Source organism: Terrapene carolina, unplaced genomic scaffold (assembly GCF_002925995.2).
Source record: "Terrapene carolina triunguis isolate 2854851 unplaced genomic scaffold, T_m_triunguis-2.0 Scaffold210, whole genome shotgun sequence".
NCBI classification, from domain to species: Eukaryota; Metazoa; Chordata; order Testudines; family Emydidae; genus Terrapene; species Terrapene triunguis.
Window position 1 is genome coordinate 9,220,583 of NW_020664561.1, and position 26,916 is coordinate 9,247,498.

Genomic DNA, 26,916 nt, shown 5'->3' on the forward strand with positions numbered 1-26,916 from the left:
GCATATAGGTCAGGAGTGGGAAAACTTTTTGGCCTGAGGGCCACATCTGGGTATGGAAATTGTATGGCAGACCATGAATGCTCATAAAATTGGGGGTTGGGGTGCAGGGGGGGTGAGGGCTCCAGCTGGGAGAGCGGGCTCTGGGGTGGGGCTGGTGATGAGGGTTTGGGGTGCAGGAGGGTGCTCTGGGCTAGGATTGAGGGGTTCAGAGGGAAGGAGTGGGATCAGGGCTGGGGCAGAGGATTGGGACGTGGGGGGGGTGTCTCAGGGGTGCAGGCTCTGGGCGGCGCTTACCTCAAGCAGCTCCCGGAAGCAGCAGCATGCCATCCTCCAGCTCTTACATGGAGGGTTTGGCCAGGCGGCTCTGCGCACTGTCCTGTCCGCAGGCGCCACCCACGCAGCTCCCAGAAGCAGCAGCATGCTCCCCTCCAGCTCCTACGTGGAGGGTGGGGCCAGGCGGCTCTGCACGTTGCCTCGTCCGCAGGTGCCGCCCCCGCAGCTCCCAGAAGCAGCAGCATGCCCCCCTCTGCCTCCTACATGGAGGCATGGCGCTGGCCAGGCAGCTCTGCACACTGCTCCGTCTGCAGGTGCTGCCCCTGCAGCTCCCATTGGCCATGGTTCCCAGCCAATGGGAGCTGTGGGAGGGCGGCATTTGGGGTAGGAGAAGCACATGGGATCTTTTTCAGGGGAAAAGGCAATACGCCACATTTATTGAAGATACAATAATTAGCATATGCATTCAATCTCACCACTCACACACATACACTGTCCTGCCAGTCGATGTTATAGTTACCAGTCCAGATCAGCCTAGTGGCCAGCTAGGTTGATCACCAGTAGGGAGGAGCCGGGTTCCGTCGGTTGCGACACGAGGCTCTGGGGAAGTCTTGGCATGACAATCCCAAAGTTTCATTGTAAGGCACCCTGTTTATATAGTGATTTTCCTTCATTGGGACCAATGAGTTTTACTCCGTCATGCTGTAATCAATTGTTGTTTGACAAGTGCTTGTTTTCTTAAATTGTCCTTCTCATTCTTTATCACAGCTAACTTGTCCCCATTGATAGGTACCTGTCTCATCTTTAGAGTCGTCAATCTGCCCTCCTCTGACATTTCAATAGGGGCGTGTTGCAGCCTCCTGGCACCCTTGCGTCTGTCTTGGGTTCTTCCCTCATACATCTGGTTCAGCAATGGCCTTCACACTTATCTCTTAACACATACATTCCTCATTCACACACAAAACAGAATTAATTTACACAGAACATTTTGAACAGGAACATCAAGTTGCAATGCAAAAGAAAAACAATCATTGCATTCTTTTACTTATTTTAAAATGCTAAACCTACAACAATTTGGTGACCCTCAAAGGTCTGTCATTGCCTTGAAATCAGTCCAGACACAGATTCTGGCTGATGTATCTCTACCCATTGGCCCATTAGGCCATTCCTTTCTGTTATTCAAAAAGGGTAGCTGGCGTGATTTGATCAAATAATACACCAATACATTTAATACATGCTACATTACTGTTCTTTATCCTTAATTCTAAATTATATAAAATACAAATATAAAATCCTACTACTACCGAGCTGCCTGGCTGCCCCTTTGCGTAGGAGCCGGAGCTGGAGGGGGGACATGTCGCTGTTTCTGGGAGCCGCGCAGAAAGCCCCCAACCCACTCCCCAGCTGGAGCACCGGAGCGGGGCAAGCCCCTTACCCCGCTCCCTGATGGAAGCTCGAGGACCAGATTTAAAGTTCTGATGGGCCGGACACGGCCTGCGGGCCGTAGTTTGCACACCCCTGACATAGGTTCTATGCAAACTTCCCCCACAGGGCTCTGCCAGTGCACCACAATCTTCCCCTATGGCATCTCCTGCTATTTTAGTCCTGGAGTATGCACAGCTCTGCCAATGTATCTAAATCTTGACCCACAACAAGCTTATTACTCCAGGCTGGGGCCCCCTAAAAGTTCTGCCAAGTTCTGAGTCCTCCAGTCGTGAGCCCTGAAGCACTGATAGCGAGAGCAGTATTTACCCAGTGAGACGTGAGTGATAGTTTTCCTCTATCTCACACAATATCTAAGGGTATGGAAAGGTTTGAGTCTGGAAGACATGGTACCCTAGGGGAGTCGCTTGAGAATCAGTCAATTACATTGTAATAATCAAGGCTTTTACTCTCAGAAATTGATAGCCCAACTAACCTGGTGACCAATCAAGTGACAGAGGACACAGCCACCATCTCCTGGAACAGAGTCCAGGCTCCCATAGACAGATACATGGTGAGCTACACCTCAGCTGATGGGGACACCAGAGAGATAGACGTGGGGAAAGACCAGAGCACCACCAGCCTGACGGGTCTGAAGCCAGGCATGGAGTACAACATCTCCATCTGGGCTGAGAAGGGAGGCCAGCAGAGCAAGAGGACAAACACGAAGGCTGTGACAGGTAACCAGGGGGATTTCTAGAATGCGATATTACAGTAGCAGACTGGCTTCACACTGGATTAGCTGTGAATGTGTCCTCCCCCTAGTTTGTTACACACAATATAAAACATAGGACTTTTTGCCACACAGCTATGTGCTGTAGGAGTGTGCCCCTTGTAGGCATCTCAAAGCTCTCAGAAACTGGTTCTCCTGTGAGAGGAAATAGATCTGGCAGAAGTGAGATGTAGCATGGGTAAATGCTATGTGCACTTCTCCCTCACACCTCTGCCAGTGTACCCCAACTGTAGTCTGTAGGACTCCTACTAATTTAGTTCTGTCCCTCCTCCCAACAGCTCTGCTGTTGGGTGTCATTTCTGACCTGCAGCAACCTTGTTATTCCAGTCCCAAGTCCTTTCACAGCACAGTTTTGAGCTGGAGCCCCTAGCCAAAAATTCCACTCCTGGCTTTCCCAGGGAGTTCAGCCATTGCACTTTACCTGCGGCATCACTTGCAATACCACTGCTGGGGCATCTGCCAATGCACCTCAGTTCTGACCTTCAGTTGTCCCAATATTTCAGTCCTAAAACCCCAATAGCAAGAGTGATGTTTAGCCATTGAGACATGAATACTGAAACCTATGTACATATTATCCTTCACCTGACTAAAGTTCTAAGAGTATGAAAATAAAGTTTAGAGACCAAAAGAAACAAGCTTCAAGGAGACAGTTTAGAATCTGTTAATAATGTTCTAATAATCCACACTTTTACTCAGACATTGACAGCCCAATTAACCTGGTGACCGACCGAGTGACAGAGGACACAGCCACCATCTCCTGGAACAGAGTCCAGGCTCCCATAGACAGTTACATGGTGAGCTACACCTCAGCTGATGGGGACACCAGAGAGATAGCTGTGGGGAAAGACCAGAGCACCACCACTCTAACGGGTCTGATGGCAGGCATGGAGTACATCATCTACATCTGGGCTGAGAAGGGAGGCCAACAGAGCAAGAGAGCCAACACGAAAGCTGTGACAGGTAATGGGGGACAGGAGTGAAGGGAAGTTAGATGGAGATATCTCTACCCCTTTCTTATCTGGTGTTGCATGATCTCTTTTTGTATCACTGTGTATAAAGGTAACTTTTTGCCAGTCAGGTATTAGCTACTTGAAATTCTGTACTGGCCAAACCATCATGAAGATAACTGGATAACTATGAGCTGTTAGCAATGGCACAGAGAGCAGAACTAGATGAGGCAAGAGCTATATGCACCCTGAAAGCTTGCAGTTTCAAGGGTAACTGCACTTTTAACCCACTTCCTCTGTGGTCCACTCCAGCAATGCTCCTGAAGTCTGAGGTCTCTAGCCTTCACTTCTCTCTGGGCAGGGCACCATGTCCCACTCCCTTCCAACTTGGAGTTTTGGGCTGCAAACCCCTGCTCTTTACTGTGGTTATCCCAGGCAGGCCTGACAAATGTCAAGCCCCTGCTCCTTAGTTTCTTTCCAAGGACAACAACCCTGTTTTTACCAGTGACCACACAACTCATCCAAAGTAAGCACCATTTATTCAAAGACAAAAGCATCACAGAAAAAAGGTAAAACAAAACAGATTCTAAATGCACACTAAATGTAACAGAAATTGCCCATCAGTCCTATGGGGCCCTGGTAGCCCTAAGTCCTTCCAACCCTTCAGTGAGGGTTGTGTCCGCCTTAGGACCACAGGTCCTGTCTGATTGCTGAATCCAAAGAAAGACCCTAAGGCTTGGTCTACACTTAAAATTTAGGTTGACATAGCTATGTCGCTCAGGAGTGTGAAAAATCCACACCCCTGAGTGCGGCAGCTATGCTGACCTAAGCCCCGGTGTAGACACAGCTGGGCTAATGGAAGAATATTTCCATTCTCTTAGCTGCAATTGCTTGGGAAGGTGATGTTCCCACAGCGATGGAAAACCCCCTGTCATCGGTATAGGTTGCACCTATACTATGGGGTTGTGCTAGCATAGCTACAGCGCTGTAGCTATTGCCGCTGTAGTCTCTGTAGTGTAGACATGCCCTGAGTCTGTGTAAACTCAGCCTTTTAAATACCAAGTTCTTCCTTTTTCTCTTGCCTCTTCGTTGGTACTGCCCTAAATGAGTATATGCAAACCACCCCAGGAGGTGATACTTCTCTGGAGCTGTTTGCAATCTCAGGGATGGCAGTGATCTCCCCCCACTTTTTTAGTTCTTGGAGGAGCTGTGGTAACCCTCCCTCCAGTGGTTTGAGCATTGGCCTGCTAAACCCAGGGTTGTCAGTTCAATCCTTGAGGGGGCCACTTAGGGATCTGGGGCAAAATCAGTACTTGGTCCTGCTAGTGAAGGCAGGTGGCTGGACTCGATGACCTTTCGGGGTCCCTTCCAGTTCTATGAGATAGATATATCTCCATATATTATATTAATGGAGTTGCATACAATCCCTGGTCCATAATGCTACATAAAACATTCATAAACTTAATACAATGTGGTCCCCAAAGATATTGCATATGGTTGCAATTTCTGTAACAAATGACCTCTAACTTATCCTGATACTCTTTGAATTTGGTAGCATTTTACACCCTCTTTGCATAAATGACTGCACAGGGCAATGGAGAACCAGGACCCTTATATTTTATCAGAGTTACTCAGGTCAGGCTATGCCTGCTATTGTAATGAGAGTAGATGGCACTATCTGCAGCTCATCAAACTCACTGCTTTGTGGGTAGCCAGGGAGGGCGTAAGGCTAAGGGAGCAATCCCTGACAGAAAAGCCCCACTGCGTTGTTGGTGAATTCAGGAGAATGAAAGTCTATGAGAATAAACTCAGACAGAAAATCTGGAGTGAAGTCCCAAAGACTAACATCTTACTATCTTTCCGGAAACTCCTGCAACGGATCGGGGACCAGATGTATTGATTCTTCCTTTCCTCTTGATTTTACCGGTGATGCCAAGAGAAGGGGGGTCCTGATGCATGGGCAACTCAGGGCCTCCATATCATCTGCCCAGGCTTGCACCCTGGAGAGGTACTCCAGCTTTGCCTCAAGCGTCGACACAACAAGGGAGGCAGCATGTTCTAAGCTCGTCCTCGATTGGCATAGAATTGAGCACCAGGGGCTGTCTCTAATGGTGGGAGAGATCATTGTATCTCACTGGACAACTCCAACTCACAATAAAACTGGGCAGCCTCCAGACAATAGGGTGTTGTCCCACCACAGTCTGCCTGCTTCAATGGGTGCTTGGAGCTTAGAGTTTTATAACTTGACAAGTGGACTGAAACTAACACACCAGGCAAATCAAGTAAAAAAAAAAAAGAAAACATCCTTAAAGATAGAGTGCTGGAACGTTTGCACTATGACAACCGGATTATTTGAAGACCTTCAATAGATCAGTGATGCACATAAAATTGCCGTGATCAATGATGAGCTGAAGCGACTCAATGTGGATATCGCATCCCTCCAAGAAACACGGCTAGCATCAAACGGATCTCTCAGTGAAAAAGACTACACATTTTTCTGGCAGGGGAAAAGCGCTGAAGAAACACGAGAGCATGGAGTGGGATTTGCAATCAAGAACTCACTTCTGGGGATGATTGAGCCACCTACAAATGGATCAGAGAGAATTTTGACACTATGCTTGTTGACATCTGAGGACCCAGTCAACCTTGTGAGTGTGTATGCCCCAACACTCTCCTTGTCTTCTGACATCAAGGACCAGTTCTACGACCAGCAGGATTCTGAAACACGAATATGTGCAAGGGTGGGAGCTGATCATGAAGCATGGACCACCTGTTTTGGTCAACATGGAACTGGTAAGATGAATGGAAACAGTCAGATACTGCTAGAATTTTGTTCCTATTATGACCTCTGTGTAACAAACTCATTCTTCCAGACAAAGCTGCAACACAAAGTGTCTTGGAAACATCACAGATCTGGTCACTGGCACCAACTGGATCTTATCATCACAAGGCATACCAACCTTAACATCTTCCTCATTATCCACAGTTATCAAAGTGCTGATTGCGACACAGACCACTGTCTGGTGTGCAGCAAGGTCAGATTAGTCACCAACACGGAGGTGCTCAAGTGGGTCAGCATACTCAGCATGCAAACACTCCTCAAGCACAGACCCCTCCTTTGGCTTGGGCATGTGTGCCAAATGAATGATGGGCACATCCTAAAGGACATCCTCTACGACGAATTGGCATCTGGAAAAAGACCTAAAGGACGCCCAACATTGTGTTTCAAGGATGTGTGCAAGTGAGACCTCAAAGAAATGGACATGGATGTGGACAACTGGGAAGGTCACACTCAGTACCACAGCCTCTGGAAACAAAAACTTTAAAAAGGTCTCTGGAGTTACAAGAGGAAGCTGCCCAGCTTAGCAGAGGAGAAAAGAGCTTGCAGAAGGCAGAGCCCAAAGGATCGAAAAATCATCTTTAAATGTGAAAAGTCCGAGTCTTATCAATCTCTCCTCATACGGAAGTTGTTCCATACCCCTAATAATTTTTGTTGCTCGTTTCTGAACCTTTTCCAATTCTGATATATCTTTTTTGAGATGGGGCAACCACATCTGCACACAGTATTCAAGATGTGGGCGTACCATGGATTTATATAGAAGCAATGTGATATTTTCTGTTTTATTATCTATCCCTTTCTTAATGATACTCAACGTTCTGTTTGTTTTTTGACTGCCACGGCACATTGAGTGGATGTTTTCAGAGAACTATCCACAATAACTCTCTTTCTTGAGTGGAAACAGCTAATTTAGACCCCATCATTTTATATGTATAGTTGGGATTATGTTTTCCAATGTGCATTACTTTGCATTTATCAACATTGAATTTCATCTGCCATTTTGTTGCACTGTCACCCAGTTTTGAGAGATCCTTTTGTAGCTCTTCACAGTCTGCCTGGGACTTAACTATCTTGAGCAATTTTGTATCATCTGCAAATTTTGCCACCTCACTGTTTACCCCTTTTTCCAGATCATTTATGAATATGTTGAATAGTACTGGTCCCAGTACAGACCCCTGGGGGACACCACTATTTACCTCTCATCATTCTGAAAACTTACCATTTATTCCTACTGTGATGTGATGCTCCATATTCTTTATAGAAATATGCTTATAATATAAATATGGCATAACTAAGATATATATTTTATGCAAGATGGGTCTTGAAAGGTATCATTGGAAGGGTTATGATTTACTGAATGTGATTATCCAATTTGTATGCAAGTATCATGTCTGTATCTAAAGTTAGGAATATTGACTAAGTAACAATTACAACTGTGTGTGTGTGCTGTCAGAGGCCAGAAAGCCTGATTCAACAAAACAGGGAGAGGGAACCCAGGTTAGTGGAACAGGAGGGCTCAGTGAAACCCCAGTACATCAGGTGGCATCCCGGGTGGGAGGGAGGAGGTGTCCAACCCATCACACCTACCCTTTGTTTCCTATCTTTTAACCAGTTACCAATCCACGAGAGGACCTTCCTTTTTATCCCATGACAGCTTACTTTGCTTCAGAGCCTTTGGTGAGGGATCTTGTCAAAGGCTTTCTGAAAATCTAAGTACACTATATCCACTGGATCCCCCGTCCACATGCTTGTTGACCCCCTCAAAGAATTCTAGTAGATTGATGAGGCATGATTTCTCTTTACAAAGACCATGTTGACTCTTCCCCAACAAATTATGTTCATCTATGTGTCTGACAATTTTGTTCTTTACTATTGTTTTCACCAGTTTGCCAGGTACTGAAGTCAGGCTTACTGGCCTGTAATTGCCAGGATCACCTCTAGAGCCCTTTTTAAAAATTGGCATCACATTAACTATCCTCCAGCCATTTGGTACAGAAGCTGATTTAAATGATAGGTTACAGACTACAGTTAGTAGTTCTGCAATTTCACATTTGAGTTCCTTCAGGACTCTTGGGTGAATACCATCTAGTCCTGGTGACTTATTACTGTTTAATTTTATCAATTTGTTCCAAAACCTCCTCTAATGACACCTCAATCTGGGACAGTTCCTCAGATTTGTCACCTAAAAAGAATGGCTCAGGTTTGGGAATCTCCCTCACATCCTCAGCCATGAAGACCGATGCAAAGAATTCATTTAGTTTCTCCGCAATGGCCTTATCGTCCCTGAGTGCTCCTTTAGCATCTCGATCATCCAGTGGCCCCACTGGTTGTTTAGCAGACTTCCTGCTTCTGATGTACTTAAATTATTTTTTGCTATTACTTTTTGAGTCTCTGGCTAGCTGTTCTTCAAATTCTTTTCTGGCCTCCCTAATTATATTTTTACACTTCATTTGCCAGAGTTTATGCTCCTTTCTATTTTCCTCACTAGGATTTAACTTCCACTTTTTAAAGGATGCCTTTTTGCCTCTCACTGCTTCTTTTACTTTGTTGTTTAGCCATGGTGGCACTTTTTTGGTTTTCTTACTATGTTTTTTAATTTGGGGAATACATTTAAGTTGAGCCTCTATTATGGTGTCTTTAAAAAGTTTCCATGCAGATGGCAGGGATTTCACTTTTTGTGCTGTACCTTTTAATTTCTGTTTAACGAACGTCCTCATTTTTGTGAAGTTCCCCTTTCTGAAATTAAATGCTACAATGTTGGCTGCTGTGGTGTTTTCCGCACCACAGGGATATTAAATTTAATTATATTATGGTCACTATTACCAAGCGGTCCAGCTATATTCACCTCTTGGACCAGATCTTGTGCTCCACTTAGGACTAAATCAAGAATTGCCTCTCCTCTGGTGGGTTCCAAGACTAGCTGCTCCAAGAAGCAGCCATTTAAGGTGTCAAGAAACTTTATCTATGAATTCTGTCCTGAGGTGACATGTACCCAGTAAATATGGGGATAGTTGAAATCCCCCATTATTACTGATTTTTTTATGTTAATAGCCTCTCTAATCTCCCTGAGCATTTCACAGTCACCATCACCGTCCTGGTCAGGAGGTCGGTAATATATCCCTACTGCTATATTCTTATTATTAGAGCATGGAATTACTATCCATAGAGATTCTATGGTACAGTTTGGTTCATTTAAGATCTTTACTTTATTTGATTCTATGCTTTCCTTCACATACCGTGCCACTCCCCCACCAGCACGACCTGTTCTGTCCTTCCGATATATTTTGTATCCTGGTATTACTGTGTACCATTGATTATCCTCATTCCACCAAGTTTCTGTGATGCCTATTATATCAATATCTTCATTTAATACGAGGCATTCTAGTTCACCCATCTTATTATTTAGACTCCTAGCATTGGTATATAAGCACTTTAAAAACTTGTCACTTTTTAGTTGTCTGTCATACATGATGTAATTGAATGGGACTTTTTTTCATTTGACTCTTTCTCATCCGATCCTTCCTGTATTTTATCGTCTTCCATCCTCTTCTCCTTACTAGGACATAGAGAATCTCCATTAATAGATCCTCCCCTAAGGGATGTCTCTGTCCGAACCACATACTGCCCCGCACCTGTCAGCTTTCCCCCAGTGCTGCACATTTGTTTAAAAAAATTCAAAATGAAAAATCAAAACACTTTGAATTTTTTCCTAAATAAAATTTAGTTGAAATTGATACATTCTCGCAAAACATGTCGATTTCAACCAAATGGCATTTTCCAATGCCAGAAAATTCTCGACCTGCTCTGCTAATACCTTTAAAATCTTACTCAAGACAACAGCTACGTATTCCCAATTATTAAAATAATAGGCTTGTAGCAGAGACCTTGTATAGAAAGTTTTTAGGCTAAGAGGCAGTTTTTTGTTGGTGTCCAAGTTGTAACAGCCCCCTGCAGCTCAGACCCTTAACAGTAGCACTGTGAATTGATTGGGAGAGCACAGGTAATGCTGACAGCAGTATCACTGGAATAGGACAGTGGATTCCAATACCCTATAGCTCCCTCTGCTGTCCAAGCTTCCACAGTACTAATCTGAGAGGATTTCTGCTTCCATGCATAATAAAAATGGATTATTTTCTTAACCTCGGGAGTTCTGTAAATAGTTACTTTTATTAATGGGAATAACAGCTCATTGAATATATGGTGTTTCATTCACAGTTAATAGTTCCTTATGTGCGCTTTGATGTACTAGTTCCCTCCTCTCTCACCTGATAAGGGATCTTTGTCTGTGTAGATATCTTCTCTGTTTCTATTTTATGAAACAAAAACTCTCTAAACATAAGAGAATGAAGGTGTTCCTGCCTCCCAACCCTGTGTTCAAGCCACTGCTGCTCCACTCTTTCCATCTGTCAAACTTAGGTACTTATATGGCCCTCATTACTCTAGAATCTGAGTGCTTCACAGTCTTTAATGGATTTATCTATCCTCACAACACCCTGTGAGGGAGAGCAGCCCCATTGACGGATGGGGAACCGAGGCACAGAGAGCAAGTGACTTGCCCCAGGTTACACAGGAAGCCTGTTGTGGAGCAGGGAATTGAGCTGAGTATTTCTGCAAGGTCCATGATGCTCTGCCATACGTGTGGGGTGTGTGTGTGTGTATGCATGTGTACATAGGGTCCTGTGTCAATAGTTCTGCCTTACGTAAGTGAGTGTTTGTGTGTGTGTGTGTGTGTGTGTGTGTGTGTGCATAGGCTCCCATGTCAATAGTTGGTGCTCTTTCCTGAATACCAGCACTGCCCACCTGACACCCTCAGATTGAAGCAGGGAGGGACCGAATGGATGAAGGTCTTTGTGAAGTTAACAACAGGTTTCCAAAGAGCCCTATCCCAGAATGCACCAAGCATTGATTTGAAAACTGGGACGGATTCTTCAGCGGCTGCCTCCGCTTCTGTTATTGAAAAATTTTCTCAGGAGCTAGGAGGGGATCATTCTACGGAACAAGTGTCAGAAACCACCCTGGTCGTAAAGGATGCCTTGTACTGTTTATGCTTGTATGTCCAGTATAAAACAATATCAGAGGCTGTTTATGATCACCGTGAAATGGTATTGGTTAAAAATAAAGCCAGCCTGCTCTTCACACTCAGGAAACAACCACACAGATATTTGAATGTATGGCTTAGTCTTTGCTGTTAGTGGAGGCGGTCTGGATCACACAAAATACCAGAGACCATAGATATGTGGGTTATTTTGTACTTGTAAATTGTTAAAGTAAGCAAACATATTAAAATAAAATGTTTCCGGTGCCTGCAAAGGGAGCTGCTTTGCCATGGATGGAATATGTGATTATAAATTGTTAATGCAAAGCCGCCAGGTTTGGGGAGGAGAACCCCAAGTGTGTTGCAGTGTTTACCTCTGGAGAAAGAGGTAATTCATATGTCTGCACCATGACTGTAAGGATCTGTGGGACTAAAATCTGGGTTTGTGGAGTCCGTTCCCACATTGCCAGGAGGTGGCCATACAGAGCCACATTCAAGGGGCACTGTGGAGATTAGGCACTGCAGGAAGTACCACCCAAAGGATCCAGAGCAACAGCCCCCTGCGGCCTTCTGATTGGCCCATGTTCACTATTTAATCCTAGAGGGTGCTCCAGGAAGTTGTCTGGACAACCACACTGATCTCTGGCCTGCTGTAACTCCAGACCTCACCTCGCTTTTGGATCTCCAGTCTCTGACCCCAGCCTGACTTTGAGCCTTACTCTGGTCTCCTGATTCCAGTCTTGTAACGATCTCTGAGCTCGGGCCTCCAGCCCCAGCCTGACTCTTGCCACCTGATTCCAGCCTGATAGCTACATCCAATCTCGGGTCTCTGACCCTGGGCTGACTCTGACCCTGACCCTTCCTTATCAATCTTGGCTCTAGTGCTTACTTTGAGCCCTGCTTGCTGATTCTGCCTCATGGCCATCCTTGACTGGTGACCACCCGTCCAGCTATGACAGCTAGGCCATGACAGCTATGCCCCAATCCCTTATACCGACCCTTAACTCCTTTAGAAGTCTTTAGAAGTGAGAAATACGTATTTGCTTTCAGGCTGGTTAGCTCATTTTTAAGGAAAGAGGGGTGTATTTTGGTGATCATAAACATGTGGGACAGGTAACACTGGCCTAAGATGAGCTTGGTTTTGCCTCCGGGTGCAGGCACATATTGTGTGAGCTTATCCCATGTACTTCTTCCAGTGAACACAAATTCAGATCATCAGCTATTCCGGCTCTGGATGCCCTCACAACTCTGCCAATGCAATCCCGTCTTCACTCGGTATTACCCTATGCTATTTCAGTCCAGGGTGCCACCTCACGTCTGACCTACAACACCCCATGCTATTTCCATTTCAGCTCCCGTGCCAGTGTATCTGAAGCCTGATCTGCAGCAGTCTTTACTATCTCAGTTCTGGGCCCCAACACATTGCTAATGTACCTCACACATTCCTCCTTGTTAACCATGAAATATAGTTTCTGTAGTTTCAGAGTCCCAGTTAATAATACTGGAAACTAAAAGCTCTATACCTCCATGCCCTATGCTAAAGATTCACTCTATGGGTTGCTTCTTCTCAGAGGTACTTGTACAATCAGAGAGTTTGATTCTGTTCTCTGCTTTTTGTTTGAAATAGAAATTGACCCTCCCAAGAACCTCCGTGTATCAGATGTGACACAGTCCAGTGGCGTAGTTACCTGGACACCACCTGCTGCACAGATCAGTGGCTACACTCTGACCTACCAGGCTCCAGATGGCACCAGCAAGGTACTGTGAGCTCTTCAGTTTCTTCTTGTTACAAACTGCCCCAGTTTAAAGTGCACATGGGATGTTGGGTTTAGCCAATCAGATCCCATTATCAAGAACACATGCACAACCTTAGAATTTAAGTGGGAAGGTGCCTCGGGGAGTGGAATATTCCATCTTAATTACACTTGTTGGGAGGAGCTGGTGCCCTACTAGATGGCACATACCACTGTGACTGCTGCTGGGTGTTGTGGATTGGGCAGATCCTTCACACAATAGAAGAGTTCCATCGTAACTAGCCTTGATGTTGGGGGCAGGGATGTGTTTTTAACTTTGCTTTTCCAATGTGTTTATACATGTCGGAGGGCACCCTGCACGTGAGGTATCTCATTTGCGAATGTGCATACAGTCTATTCCCTGTGGATACAGTTATCTGTAGGGTCTGTGCAAGTTCACTCTTTCCCCCAAATCCTCATTTCAGGGACAGGGAATCCTCAACCTACCCACTAATATGCAGATGACCCTGTATTTATGGGGTACACCCTGCTACCAGCATTCTTCTGACTGTGCCCTGCTCACCTCCAAAAGCATGCAGAGAATGGAAGCGGTATGGCTGGGAATAGATGGCACAGACTATGGAGCTTGGCAGATCTTTAGTCTATCTTTTCTTTTTTTGGCAGGAAGTGCAACTGGGTCCTAATGAGCAAAAGTTCATACTGGAAGGCCTGGGACAAGGAGTGAGGTACACAGTCTACGTGGTGGCCTTTAAGGGAGACCGCCGGAGCAGAAAGACAGCCAACACCTTCTTGACAGGTAGGGCTTGGCACTAATACTTAGCACATCTCATCTGTAGCATTTCGCAGTTAAGGGTTAGTGGTGATGGTTCCTCTTTACAGAGGCCCAGAGAGATTAAATGACTTGTCAAAGGTCATTCAGTAAGTCAGTGAGTTGGGAATAGAACACAGATCTCCTGACTTCCAGTCTAGTGCCCTGGGCCAGGCTGCATGGCAGGTTGGAGATGCAGTGGGGCAAGAGCATGAGGTGACACAGTGGGATGGCTTATATGGAGATTCAGATCTGTCTGGATGATGTTGCTGACAGAGCCTACCAGTTGAGTATAGTAGATAGACTGATTGTGAAAAGCTGATTGGAGGTAGGGAAGTCGATCACCAACTCTGGATCTGCTTGCATCATCCCAGTAGCATGGGGGCAACTCGTATCTTGCAAGCACTGCTTGTGGCATTCAAGAGGTGCCCAAATTCACTAACAGGGTCCAGGAAACTTGCATCAAAATGGCATCCTGTTAAGGTGCCTTTCATGCCAATGTGATGCAGGAGTTTGTCATATTGGGGAAGGTCACAAAGGCATTGCCCATTGTGGACAAATGGTGCAAGTGGGGAGAGGTTAGTGAGCTCCCTCTCCATCGAGAGCCAGTACTTACTACGCATCTATGACTCCACCATCCCTAGAAAAATCCTGCTTTCTGAGACCCTCTCAAGGACCAGGCTGCCTCCTGCAGCTTCCAGTGACCCTATTCCTGGGCCAGGTAGACAGCAGGTAAAGCTAATATGCAGCTTAGGTGGAGGGCAGTCTTTACCAGAGCATGGCAGGACCCAGGGCATCCAGATTTGTGCTCCAGCTGATAGGTGCCTGGGGGTGTGCATATGGTGCAGGACTCTATATGATCCCATAAGCCTAAGGCTGTCATTGTTCCTGTGCCCCTGTTCAAACCACATCCTCTTCAGGAGACTCAGTTGGGAACGCCTCTCCAGCTTCCTTTTCAGACTTGCTGACGTGAGTTTTTCCCTGTCTTGTTCCCACAGTTGCCTTCCTCTACCCATATCCTGCTGACTGCAGCCAGACCCAGCAAAATGGGAATGCCACCAGTGGCATGTACACTATTTACCTGAATGGTGATGCTGGCAGGCCCATGCAGGTGTACTGCGACATGACCACCGATGGAGGCGGATGGATAGTGAGTGGTGCTGGGGTCTTTGCACAGCTGTTTACTTTTTAAAAAAAATCAAGTGTCTCTAACGCTGCGCTGACATCCCTGGAGACTGAAATCTTCTGTTTATGGCCAGCACAGGCATGGCATGGGCAGCAGCACTGGAAGTATCCCTCCTCTTACTCTGCAGCTCCCGATCAGTGTTTCTCAACTCTTGCCTGGGAAGTACCATCTTTAGGGGCAAGGGGATAGTTGCCTGTATGCCTGTTCAGTCCTTGGCCTCTGCTGAGACTGCCAACGAGGATGCCAGTTGTGGTGTCATGGCATGCTCTACTCACTGCAGGTGGCGCCTCCTCCTGGCTGTTCTGGGGATTAGCTCTCTTCCAGGTCCAACTCCTCCTTTTGTGGTCTCTCTCTCCATTGTTCTCTCCCTCACTCTGCATGCCCACCTCTTGCTCCAGGAGCTGCAGCTTTGTCTTTAGGACTCAGCCCTCTGGCCAGATCATTATGTGGTTTTCCCTTCTGGGGTAAGAAGTCTCACTAGGCCTGCTGTGCAGGCACTGCCACTCTGTCAGTGGCAGGTAGGGGAACCCGGGGCCACCCACTACTTCAGGTTCCAGTCAAGGTCCCCTGCAACACGCAGCCAAAGTCTGCTCAGTGTTCAATCTTGCTGCTTTCTCCCTAGGATGCTTCCTACTCTGCCTCCAATAGGCTTTCTTCTCCACCCTTTTCTCTCCCGGGTACGCCCTTCCCTAAGGGCCAGGGTCCCACTCTTTCCCTGGCCTCCCTCCTTCCCTCTCTAATACACAGAGGGTGGATGCAGACTTCCTCACTGCAACCGTTTCTGTTGCCAGCTTCCTGGCTTTGTATTAGTCCAGCCCAGCCCCCCACCTGCTCAGCTGAGCTCCATCTTCCAATCAGGAGTTGCTTCTCCAGCCTAATCCCCTCATGTGGCCTATCTCACTATCGGGCCCTTTCTCAGCTTCCTGAACCCTTTTGGGATTGATGTGGGGCAAACGCTAATCACAGGTGTGGTGGTTGGGGACTGGGTCAGGTTCATTGAGATATAAAGTAGTTCACTGGTTGGTCCCTTATTCCAGTCAGGCCAAAGGTGTTAGTGACTGAATTTCCTTACTACCTGATAACTGCATGGTGGCTCATGTGAAATGAACAAGCAGTCTTGAGTCCAGTTCCTAGTGGACTGCTGGCCACAGCACAGAAACCATGACCTAAGGGCAGGAGCATAAAACTGTGTGATTCTGGGAGTGTCTTTCTGTGCAGTGTCTGTCCCATTCTCCACTAGAGTAAGATTATCTTCATCTCTCTCTTTTTATTTTTTACGTTTTTATTTTAGTGAAGGCTGAATAATGCAAACAATTTCCCATGAATATTCATTCACATGTAAAAAAAAAAGTTCTTGTTGGTCCTGTTGTATAGCTAGTTCCTGTTTATGTAGGTGTTTATACCACATTTGGGAGGTTTGTGTTCCTTTTATCCTCACTATCCACAAACATGAGTGTGATTTGAGTTATAATAGGGCAAACATTTGTGGAAAGCAAATTTTAAATTTCTAGTCGCAAGTGTATGCATTGGAAGAGCTTGTGTGCTTATCCAATCAGGGAACATTAAAAAAAAGCATGTGAAATCACCTGGCCAATCCCATTTTTCCAACAGCTTGAATTCTGAACACTCATTAACGCCCCTTCTTTGTGGACAGATTGGAATCATGGATAAATGGGAGGAAATTGCCATCTGCTAGTGAATATTCCACACACAGAAAATGAGGATAATTTACCCAATTGTTCATGACTCATTCAGCAGTGCTTGTTTTGCAGGTGTTTCAGAGGCGGAACACAGGGCAGCTGGATTTCTACAAGCGCTGGAGGAATTATGTCGAAGGCTTTGGAGATCCCCTGGGGGAATTTTGGCTTGGTACTGTATCTGTATGTGACAGGTGAAGGGTGGACAGTTAAAGACAGGCTTTGTAGAGGCTGGCTGGCATTTTGATGCTTATCTGAAATATGCAAACTTCTCAGGTCTGCAGTCAGGTTGGAAATATCATGGGTACAGCCCTGGGCTTGTCTGCTTCTGCTCTTGTTTGGAAGTGCATAGGCAAATGAATCAAATCCAGTGCCCACTGAACTTCATTGGACTGTCACTCAGAGTGAACCAATGTTTTCCATACCTCAGAAGAGGTTCAGTTCAGGGGTTTTGTGATCCTGTACCAGGCGAGGAGTCACAAGATATTAGTGCACTGATTTAAAGGAGAACGTGGCATTCGCTGAAACATGAAGAATAGGAACAAAAAGTACTGTACTTGGCAAGTCATTTTCTGTGTCTCCTTTTCTGCTGTTTCAGCTGACTGTGCTTAGATTGGCGAATTCAGCACCTAGATACGACAGTGGTTGGGGTCTTTAGATTTGCTTAGAGATAGTGAATGTTCCTTCAGAGTTTGGATTATTCTCCTTGATCTAGCAGTGACATCAGATTCCTATGTTTCTGATGTCACTCTCTGCTGCCATGAAGCCGCGTGTGATGGTGCAAACTCATCCTTATCAGTATGATGTAACTTCGGGATCAAATAGGGGGAGAAGGTGGGATGAGAAGGAGCAAACCACTGATTTAACCACAAATGTGGCAAGAAGAACCTTGGAACAGAGAAAGTGAATGAATTTTGACATTGGTTTTCCCTCTATAGAATAATTACCTTGGATTCTTCTCCCAGGTCTTGACAAGCTGCACAACCTCACTAGCAGTACTCCCATCCAATATGAGATCCGGGTGGATTTGCAAACCTCCAATGACTCTGCCTATGCTGTCTATGACTTCTTCCAGGTGGCTTCAAGCAAGGATAAGTACAGGCTCTCTGTGGGGAATTACCAAGGCACTGCCGGTAAGGAATGCTTTGTATCCTTGCTTCTTTGGTCTCACATAATGGAAGCAAGCACTGGAAACTGGGACACTTGTTTCCCCATCAGCATGTGGGTTGGAATAGACTGGGATGCATTAGAAGTCCCATAAGCCAGGTTGCTTCCTGGTGCTTCTCTAAGGAGAGAAATATACATTGGTATTTCTGGCTGGACCTCGGGAGTGGGCCCGCCAAGCCATCTCCTGAGAAGGGGGGACTAGGTGTGGCTCACCTGTCACTGGATAAAGAGGCAGAGAAGAGGGAGGAGGCCCACGGAACTGTCCTCAGACTGGATTGGGGGAGCAGGCCCAGCAGGCCACCTGCTGAAGAATCCAGGGTAGGGAGTGGTTCCAGCAGATGAGCCTGTGAAGACATTGGAGGGGCTGTTGGGCATTCCCAATCAAAGAAGACAACATTGGGAGGTGGGGAGAAGAAGGAGGGTTGTGTGGGGAGGAATGGCAACCTGATCCTCAACTGAACTGGAATTCAGACTCCTTGGGAGTTCACCCAGCATTACTTCCCATCCTGATGATATAATGGCCTTTGCCATCTGTACTCCAGGTATTCCTTGCCATGATGATGCCTGTGCCCTTGGCTTCCAATCCTCTCACCTGCCCCATTTACCACCTACCCCGCCATCCCTTCCAACCCTCACTCCCACCCTCTGGGGATCTCCAACTTTGTGGAACTGCACTCTCCTAGCACCCCCCCCCCAACAGTCTGATAGTGGCATCCCCAGATTGCTGTGCCTAACATCTCCTTCTCCCCTCTTTTAGGGGATGCGCTGACTTACCACAATGGCTGGAAATTCACCACCTGGGACAGGGACAACGATGTGGCTCTGAGCAACTGTGCAAGGTCGCATCATGGCGCCTGGTGGTACAAGAACTGCCACTTAGCTAACCTCAATGGCAAATATGGAGAAAACAAGCACAGTGAGGCAAGTGCCAGGGTTTTGCAGCATGTGTGCTTCTTCTCACCAGCTTCAGGGACACGGGTGACACTGGACAGCTCAGATGGTGCCTCAAGTCAGGAAGGGCTGTCCAGACTCATCCAATGGTTACAGATCAGGTATACGTCTTCCCTTTAAAAAGGGTGTATTGTAATCAACCCATGGCAGCGCAGGAACCTCACAGTCGTTACTAGGGTACCCACTATGGCCACCTGTAACTTCAGAGTGACTGCAGGGATGGAACTCGCAGCATTCAACCCAGACAGCACAGAGCCTACTGCTTGAACTAAACAAGTGTCCATTTATAGTAATCGGTATAGGACCTATGAGACAGACAGACACATGCGCACTGAGTGGTTCCAGTTCCATCCTTTGAAACACAGCTGCAGACACACTGCCACTAGCTAGCTGATCACAGTACTGAACAGTGAATTTAGTGGTGCTGAAAGGTGCTGGATTGACAGCCATGGGAGACTGGAATCCTGTGATTATCCAGAGAGCAAGGACAGCATGAATAGTGGAATCTCTCTCATGATCTAAGCCAGGATTTGAACCCTTGTCTCTAGAGGTAAAAGGCTGGGGTATTATCTCAGACAAGTTGCATATGAAAAGCGCTGTATACGTGATGCTCAGGCCAGGGGCCCATCTAATTAGGTGGTGGCAACACATGTCACTGCTGCCCCATGTTCTGCGCTGGCTGCTCATTGGTTTCAGGATTGAATTTAAAGTGGCACTTTTAACCTATAAAGCCACAGATGGCACAGGACCTTGCTACTTGAGATTATGTCTACACTGAAGCAGTGTGGGTGTTGTGGCACGGGCGATGGCTTGGACTAGGCACCTGGGATTAGACCGACGGCAGGGGCAGGCGGGCTTGGACTCTGGCGGCCAGCCTCAGCTTCTACCGGTGCTGCAACGCCCCCACTGCTATTTTTAGCTTGCTAGTTCAAGCAGAGCTAGCGTGAGTCTGTCTTTCTGGGGGCTGGGAATCACATCTCCCAGCTGCAGTGTAGACATACCCTGAGAAGCCACCTCTCTCTTGCTGCTACAGCTGCAAATGGGCAGGAACGTTTGAATTGGAACGTCCTAATTTTCAAAGGGGGAGTGGTTGGCAGTATAACACGCTCCTCAAGGGAAACCTCAGCTCAGAAATGGGCTCCTTCTTAGAAACTTGTCTGAAATAGTCCTGGTCTGTTGGTGTCAGGGCATGACACAAAATACATCTATTTACACAGGTCTCTGTATGTGTTATGCATGTAGGGGGTTCTATCCTGGTGGGTGTCCAACTCTATGTATATTAACTTGTGTTAGGGGTGTCCAGAGGGCTGGTAGGGACTCCCTTTTCTTATTATGGTAGAAATCCAAATAAATAACAACCCTCCCAATATCTGAGTTATGTATTCTAGTATCCCAGTGCCCCACCCAGGGTTTACATGCTTAATAAAGGGAATTCCTTGTTCTCTTTCCAGGGGGTCAACTGGGCGCCATGGAAAGGCCATTTGTTCTCCATCCCTTACACTGAAATGAAGATCCGTCCTCAATCATCCAGCAATGAACCAATCCTGGGGAGGAAAAAAAGGTCTCAGGCAGGGAAGAGGAAGGCGACCAGGGCCTAAAATGGCCTCCAAGCAGGGCCAAGCCTGTCAATTCCTGACAATGGAATTCCATTATTTTGTAACAAAGTGTAAGGACTTGAACAGCTTGTTCCAATACTTATGTAACCAATACCCAGCCTGCTTCAGCCCCTGCTCTGAGCTCTCTGGGTTCACAACCCAGCCTACTTTAAGCATTTGGAGGCTATTGACAAAAGTCACCAGTCACAGAGTGGGAGGGGACTGATGGGGAATATTAACATTTACAGCTATTCTGATTGGCTGAACTCGACAAGGACCTGACTGGTCCAATGCACACAGGTGACCTATTTTCCCTGATCATTATGAACCTTACAAGCAAGCTTTAAACTCATGCTGCTGCTTCCCACAATCCAAGTTGCTGACCCCCCGTATTTGCAAATGCCCTTCACTACTAGATATTGCTACCAGCTACTACTGTAACTTCTCAGGCCTCAAGGGGGCATTGTGAAGTTAAAATGCATCATCTTGTCAAGTTAAAATGCATCAAGTTAAAATGCACCCTCATCTATGTTGGAAATAACCCCGTGGGTTGATAATTTTAAGTGTCTAGTTTACTTGCTTCTGTTTTTGCTCTGTGTTTTTCTTCTCCCAGTTTCCAGCTTGGATGATGAAAAGAGGCCATTGCGCTTTGCTTTTATTAATAATCAGCCTCTAGTCACTTTCTCTTTCAGATCCTCATGCGCTAGCACAACGCCACAGTCCTTGGGTTGTCTACACTGTGGGGAAAGATTTGGTTTTCAAACACTGCTTCTTTTGGAATTTTAAAAACAACATGGGAACATTTCACCTAGTTTTAAGTTTTTGTATAAGCTTCTTTTTATAAAAACCTACATTTCCCATCTAAATTAAACCTAACAGCGTCACTATAAAGCCACTGGTTATGAGGCCCCTGAGTTCAGGTTTATCCTGAGGATTGGAATGAGGAATATGTACCAATAGGGGATTTGTTGTCAGATGGCATCAACATCAGAATAGCCGAGAGCACCTGAGTTCTCTGAATAGGATTCTTTTGGTGACCTCGGACAACTCATTTAATCCCTCTGCCTCAGTGTTCTGATCTGCAAGATGGGGAGAATAATAGTCACCAACCTACCTCAGAGGGGTGTTTTGCGTGTTACTTAGTTAATGCTGGCAAAGCGCTTTGAAGATAATTAAGTACTAAATATTATTTTGAATACAACAGCTAATTCTTCACAGGAGAGAAATCTCTTCACTCATCCCTCTCTCTCCTTGGTCCATGCAGTACCTGTCTCCTCTTCCTTCACCTCTCAGTGCTGGATGCAGAACGTTCTCTACTCTTAAAGATACAGTCCCACCAGGACAGGTGTTGAGCATCATGAAATGCTTTCTGTTAAACTGATGGTAAAGTTAATCAACCCTGGTTTAAACTCTGTTGTCTTGGGTCCTCTAATTCCAGCTCCATGTCTCTTCATGCTAAAATCCTTCTGTATAATTTAATTGTAACCTTTGGAAAGCTGGTGTCTTCCAGCCAAAACAAATGCCTAGGAGGGAGTACAGTATATTCATGTTCACAAACTCCTAGGCAGGCTTCATAAAGAGGTGGAGGGGCAGAAAAAAGTGGTTGTACTAAGCTCTGTCTGCTCATGATGCCAAAATAAGATGCCACTCACAGGTGACTGTGAAAAATTTTCACAGTATGAGGGTTGTCTTCACATACAGCACTAGTGCAGCTGCGCTGCTGTAGCACTTAAGTGAAGACACTCCTATGCTGACAGGAGAGCTTCTCCCATCGGTGTAGTTAACCCACCTTCCCGAGAGGTGGTAGCTGTGTTGATGGGAGAAACTCTCCTGTTGACAAAACCTCCCGTGTAGGCAGCGCTAAGTCAGTATAACTGTACTGCTCAAGGTTGTGGATTTTTCACACCTCTGTCGGACATAGTTATACTGATATAGCTCTGTAGTATAGACCTGGCCTTATTGTCCCTCTCTTTCCTTGCATCCTTTACATCAGCACTGAAATAATTACAATGGTGACATTTAAATGGTCATCATTAGGCCCCAAAATTAGCACATTGACACGAACAAGGGTAGTTCACGCTATTCTTTGACCTGTTGTTTCCAGCAGATTAAGATAGGCAGCACTGCATGGGTTTACAACCAGTTCACAAGGTGAAGATTTTCTTCACAGTCTTAAGGGTGAGACATCATTTGCTTGTGAAGAAAAGCTCAGATCCTGGAGCACACGATGCAGCCAACAGGGGGAAGTACCAGCTCACCAAGACTGGTGTGAGCCAGTCACATTCAGTCACTACCCCAAAGGGTTAATCAGCTGTGTCAGTTGGAACATGAACATCCTGTGATTCGGTGTGTCTAGTTCATAATGCTGAATTGAAATGGTTCTTAAATAGAAAGAATGCCTAGGAATCATAAACATTACCAATAAAGACACTTCTAAACAAAAGTCTTGCCCTACTGGGAGCCTTTCACACCTACTTTGCTCTGGTGTAAATGAGAACACAAGGGGTATGATTCTCATTTACACTAAGGCGCCTTTATGCTGCTTGGGCCCTGAAACACACCCACTTTTGGGCCCCATTTCTTTCCTCCCCCCGCCAAGCAAGAGGGGATAGTTCTTTTGCCCCTCCCCGCAACACCCAGCCTGGGAAGGGAGTGAGGGGACCCTGCGGCAGCCCCACACCCAGTTTGGAATAGGGTGGGAGTGAAGAAACCCAGGGTCTACAGGAGGAACAAAGATGAGGCTGGGAGGCAGAATTGGTGGGGGGCACAACTAATGTGGGGATGGGATTCATTTAGGGGCTGGGGGCAGAATTAGCTGCTGGGCGGGGGAGGGGCAGATGTGGGGGTGAGAGCTCCTGCAGCAGGGGACAACTCATCTCAATAAGTCAGGGGGAGTGGGCAACATGAATTGTCTCACACACTGGGGATGGGTGGGGGGAGGGTTTCAAATATCAAAAGCCATGCCAAAGTCACAATACAGTTACAATAAACAGAATTTTTGCGGGGTCTGAGTCGTGATTTTTAAACCATTGCAGTTGGCATGCTCCCAAAAGGGGATGAGGAGCATGTGTGGGATAATCACTGGCTTAAGGTCTGAAGGCTGTGAACTGATCCAAGGCTATAGGGTACATCTATACTGTGACAAAAACCCCTGTAGCACTGAGGGTATGTCTACACTACAAAATTAAGTCGAATTTATAGAAGCCGGTTTTATAGATATTGGTTTTATACAGTCGATTGTGTGTGTTCCCACATAAAATGCTCTAAGTGCATGAAGTCGGCGGACCGCGTCCACAGTACGGAGGCTAGCGTCGACTTCCGGAGCGTTGCACTGTGGGTAGCTATCCCACAGTTCCCGCAGTCTCCGCCGCCCATTGGAATTCTGGGTTGAGATCTCAATGCCTGATGATGCAAAACAATGTCGCGGGGGGTTCTGGGTACATGTCGTCAGGCCCCTCCCCCTCCGTCAGAGCAATGGCAGACAATCGATTCACGCCTTTTTACCTGGTTTACCTGTGCAGACAACATACCACGGCAAGCATGGAGCCCGCTCAGCTCAGCTCAGCTCACCGTCACCATATGTCATCTGGATGCCGGCAGACGTGGTACTGCATTGCTACACAGCAGCAGCTAATTGCCTTTTGGCAGTAGACAGTGCAGTATGACTGGTAGCCTTCATCGGTTATCTGGATGCTGGCAGACGTGGGGCTGCATTGCTACACAGCAGCAGCCCCTTGCCTTTTGGCAGTAGATGGTGTATTACGACTGGTATCCGTCATCGTCGTACTCCAGTTTGATCAGAGGCACCTGGGCAGACATGCTTTGTCTCCTGGAGTCCTGCCGGCAGTCCTATTGAACTGTCTTGACGATGATGGCTAGCAGTCGTAGTACAGTATCTTCTGCCAAGCACCCAGAAGATGCTGAGGGCTATCAGTCATGCTGCACTGTCTGCTGCCAGCTTAAGATGTAAAAAATAGATGGACCAGATTTGTTCTGTATTCATTTGCTTCCCCCTCCCTCCGTGAAATCAACGGCCTGCTAAACTCAGGGTTTTGAGTTCAATCTTTGGGGGGGCCATTCTGTGTGACAGTTGTTTGTGTTTCTCCCTGATGCACAGCCATCTTTGTTGATTTTAATTCCCTGTACCTGTACGCCATGTCGTCACTCGCCCCTCCTTCCCTCCGTCAGTTTCGCGCCTTTTTTCAGACCAGACGCCATAGCACTGGGATCATGGAGCCCGCTCAGATCACCGTGGCAATTATGAGCACTATGAACACCACACGCATTGTCCTGGAGTATATGCAGAGCCAGGACATGCCAAAGCAAAACCAGGACCAGCCGAGGAGGCGATTGCAGCGCGGCGACGAGAGTGATGAGGAAATTGACATGGACATAGACCTCTCACAAAGTACGGGCCCCAGCAATGTGCAAATCATGGTGTTACTGGGGTAGGTTCATGGCGTGGAACGCCGATTCTGGGCCTGGGAAACAAGCACAGACTGGTGGGACCGCATCGTGTTGCAGGTGTGGGACGATTCCCAGTGGCTGCGAAACTTTCGCATGCGTAAGGGCACTTTCATGGAACTTTGTGACTTGCTTTCCCCTGCCCTGAAGCACCAGAATACCAGGATGAGAGCAGCCCTCACAGTTGAGAAGCGAGTGGCGATAGCCCTGTGGAAGCTTGCAACGCCAGACAGCTATCGGTCAGTCGGGAATCAATTTGGAGTGGGCAAATCTACTGTGGGGGCTGCTGTGATCCAAGTTGCCAGGGCAATCAAAGACCTGGTGATATGAAGGGTAGTGACTCTGGGAAACGTGCAGGTCATAGTGGATGGCTTTGCTGCAATGGGATTCTCAAACTGTGGTGGGGCGATAGACGGAACCCATATCCCTATCTTGGCATCGGAGCACCAAGCCACCGAGTACATAAACTGCAAGGGGTACTTTTCAATGCTGCTGCAAGCCCTGGTGGATCACAAGGGACGTTTCACCGACATCAACGTGGGATGGCCGGGAAAGGTACATGATGCTCGCGTCTTCAGGCACTCTGGTCTGTTTCGAAAGCTGGAGGAAGGGACTTTCTTCCCGGACCAGAAAATAACCGTTGGGGATGTTGAAATGCCTATCGTTATCCTTGGGGACCCAGCCTACCCCTTAATGCCATGGCTCATGAAGCCGTACACAGGCAGCCTGGACAGTAGTCGGACCTGTTCAACTATAGGATGAGCAAGTGCCGAATGGTGGTGGAATGTGCATTTGGACATTTAAAAGCGCGCTGGTGGAGCTTACTGACTCGGATAGACCTCAGTGAAACCAATATCCCCATTGTTATTGCTGCTTGCTGTGTGCTCCACAATATCTGTGAGAATAAGGGGGAGACATTTATGGCGGGGTGGGAGGTTGAGGCAAATCGCCTGGCCGCTGATTACGCGCAGCCAGACACCAGGGCGGTTAGAAGAGTACAGCAGGGCGTGGTGCGCATCAGAGAAGCTTTGAAAACCAGTTTTGTGACTGGCCAGGCTACGGTGTGAAACTTCTGTTTGTTTCTCCTTGATGAACCCTCCGCCCCCCCCAACCCGGTTCACTCAACTTCCCTGTAAACCAACCACCCCACCCTCCCCTCCCCACTTCAAGCACCGCTTGCAGAGGCAATAAAGTCATTGTTACTTCTCATTCATGCATTCTTTATTAATTCATCACATAACTAGGGGGATAATTGCCAAGGTAGCCCGGGATGGGTGGGGGAGGAGGGAAGGAAAAGGACACACTGCAGTTTAAAACTTTAAAACTTTAACACTTATTGAAGGCCAGCCTTCCGATGCTCGGGCAATCATCTGGGGTGGAGTGACTGGGTGGCCGGAGGCCCCCCCACCGTGTTCTTGGGCGTCTGGGTGAGGAGGCAATGGTACTTGGGGAGGAGGGCTGTTGGTTACACAGGGGCTGTAGCGGCGGTCTCTGCTCCTGCTGCCTTTCCTGCAGCTCAACCATACGCTGGAGCATATCAGTTTGATGCTCCAGCAGCCGGAGCATCGACTCTTGCCTTCTGTCTGCAAGCTGACGCCACCTATCCTCTTCAGCCCGCCACTTGCTCTGTTCAGCCCGTGATTCATCCCGCCACCTCTCCTCTCGTTCATATTGTGCTTTTTTGCACTCTGACATTGATTGCCTCCACGCATTCTGCTGTGCTCTTTCAGCGTGGGAGGACATCTGGAGCTCCGTGAACATATCATCCCGAGTCCGCCGTTTTCTCCTTCTAATCTTCGCTAGCCTCTGCGAAGGAGAAACATTTGCAGCTGGTGGAGGAGAAGGGAGAGGTGGTTAAAAAAGACACATTTTAGAGAACAATGGGTACACTCTTTCACGTTAAATTTTGCTGTTCACATTACACAGCACATGTGCTTTCGTTACAAGGTCGCATTTTTCCTCTTATATTGAGGGCCTGCCGGTTT

At 47.0% G+C, this 26,916-nt stretch overlaps 1 protein-coding gene across 1 annotated transcript in view; it reads left to right on the forward strand.

The window, feature by feature from the left end:
* The window catches only part of LOC113407293 (tenascin-N-like), a 39,252-nt gene extending 18,782 nt beyond the window's left edge, over positions 1–20,470 (forward strand). The window contains exons 8-16 of the mRNA XM_026655627.1: positions 2,172–2,435; positions 3,185–3,448; positions 12,937–13,067; positions 13,727–13,859; positions 14,870–15,021; positions 16,830–16,926; positions 17,720–17,887; positions 18,679–18,842; positions 20,324–20,470. Of these exons, the coding sequence (XP_026511412.1) occupies positions 2,172–2,435; positions 3,185–3,448; positions 12,937–13,067; positions 13,727–13,859; positions 14,870–15,021; positions 16,830–16,926; positions 17,720–17,887; positions 18,679–18,842; positions 20,324–20,470 (1,520 nt within the window). The remainder of the gene's footprint in view (positions 1–2,171; positions 2,436–3,184; positions 3,449–12,936; positions 13,068–13,726; positions 13,860–14,869; positions 15,022–16,829; positions 16,927–17,719; positions 17,888–18,678; positions 18,843–20,323) is intronic.
* The last annotated feature ends 6,446 nt before the right edge of the window (positions 20,471–26,916 follow it).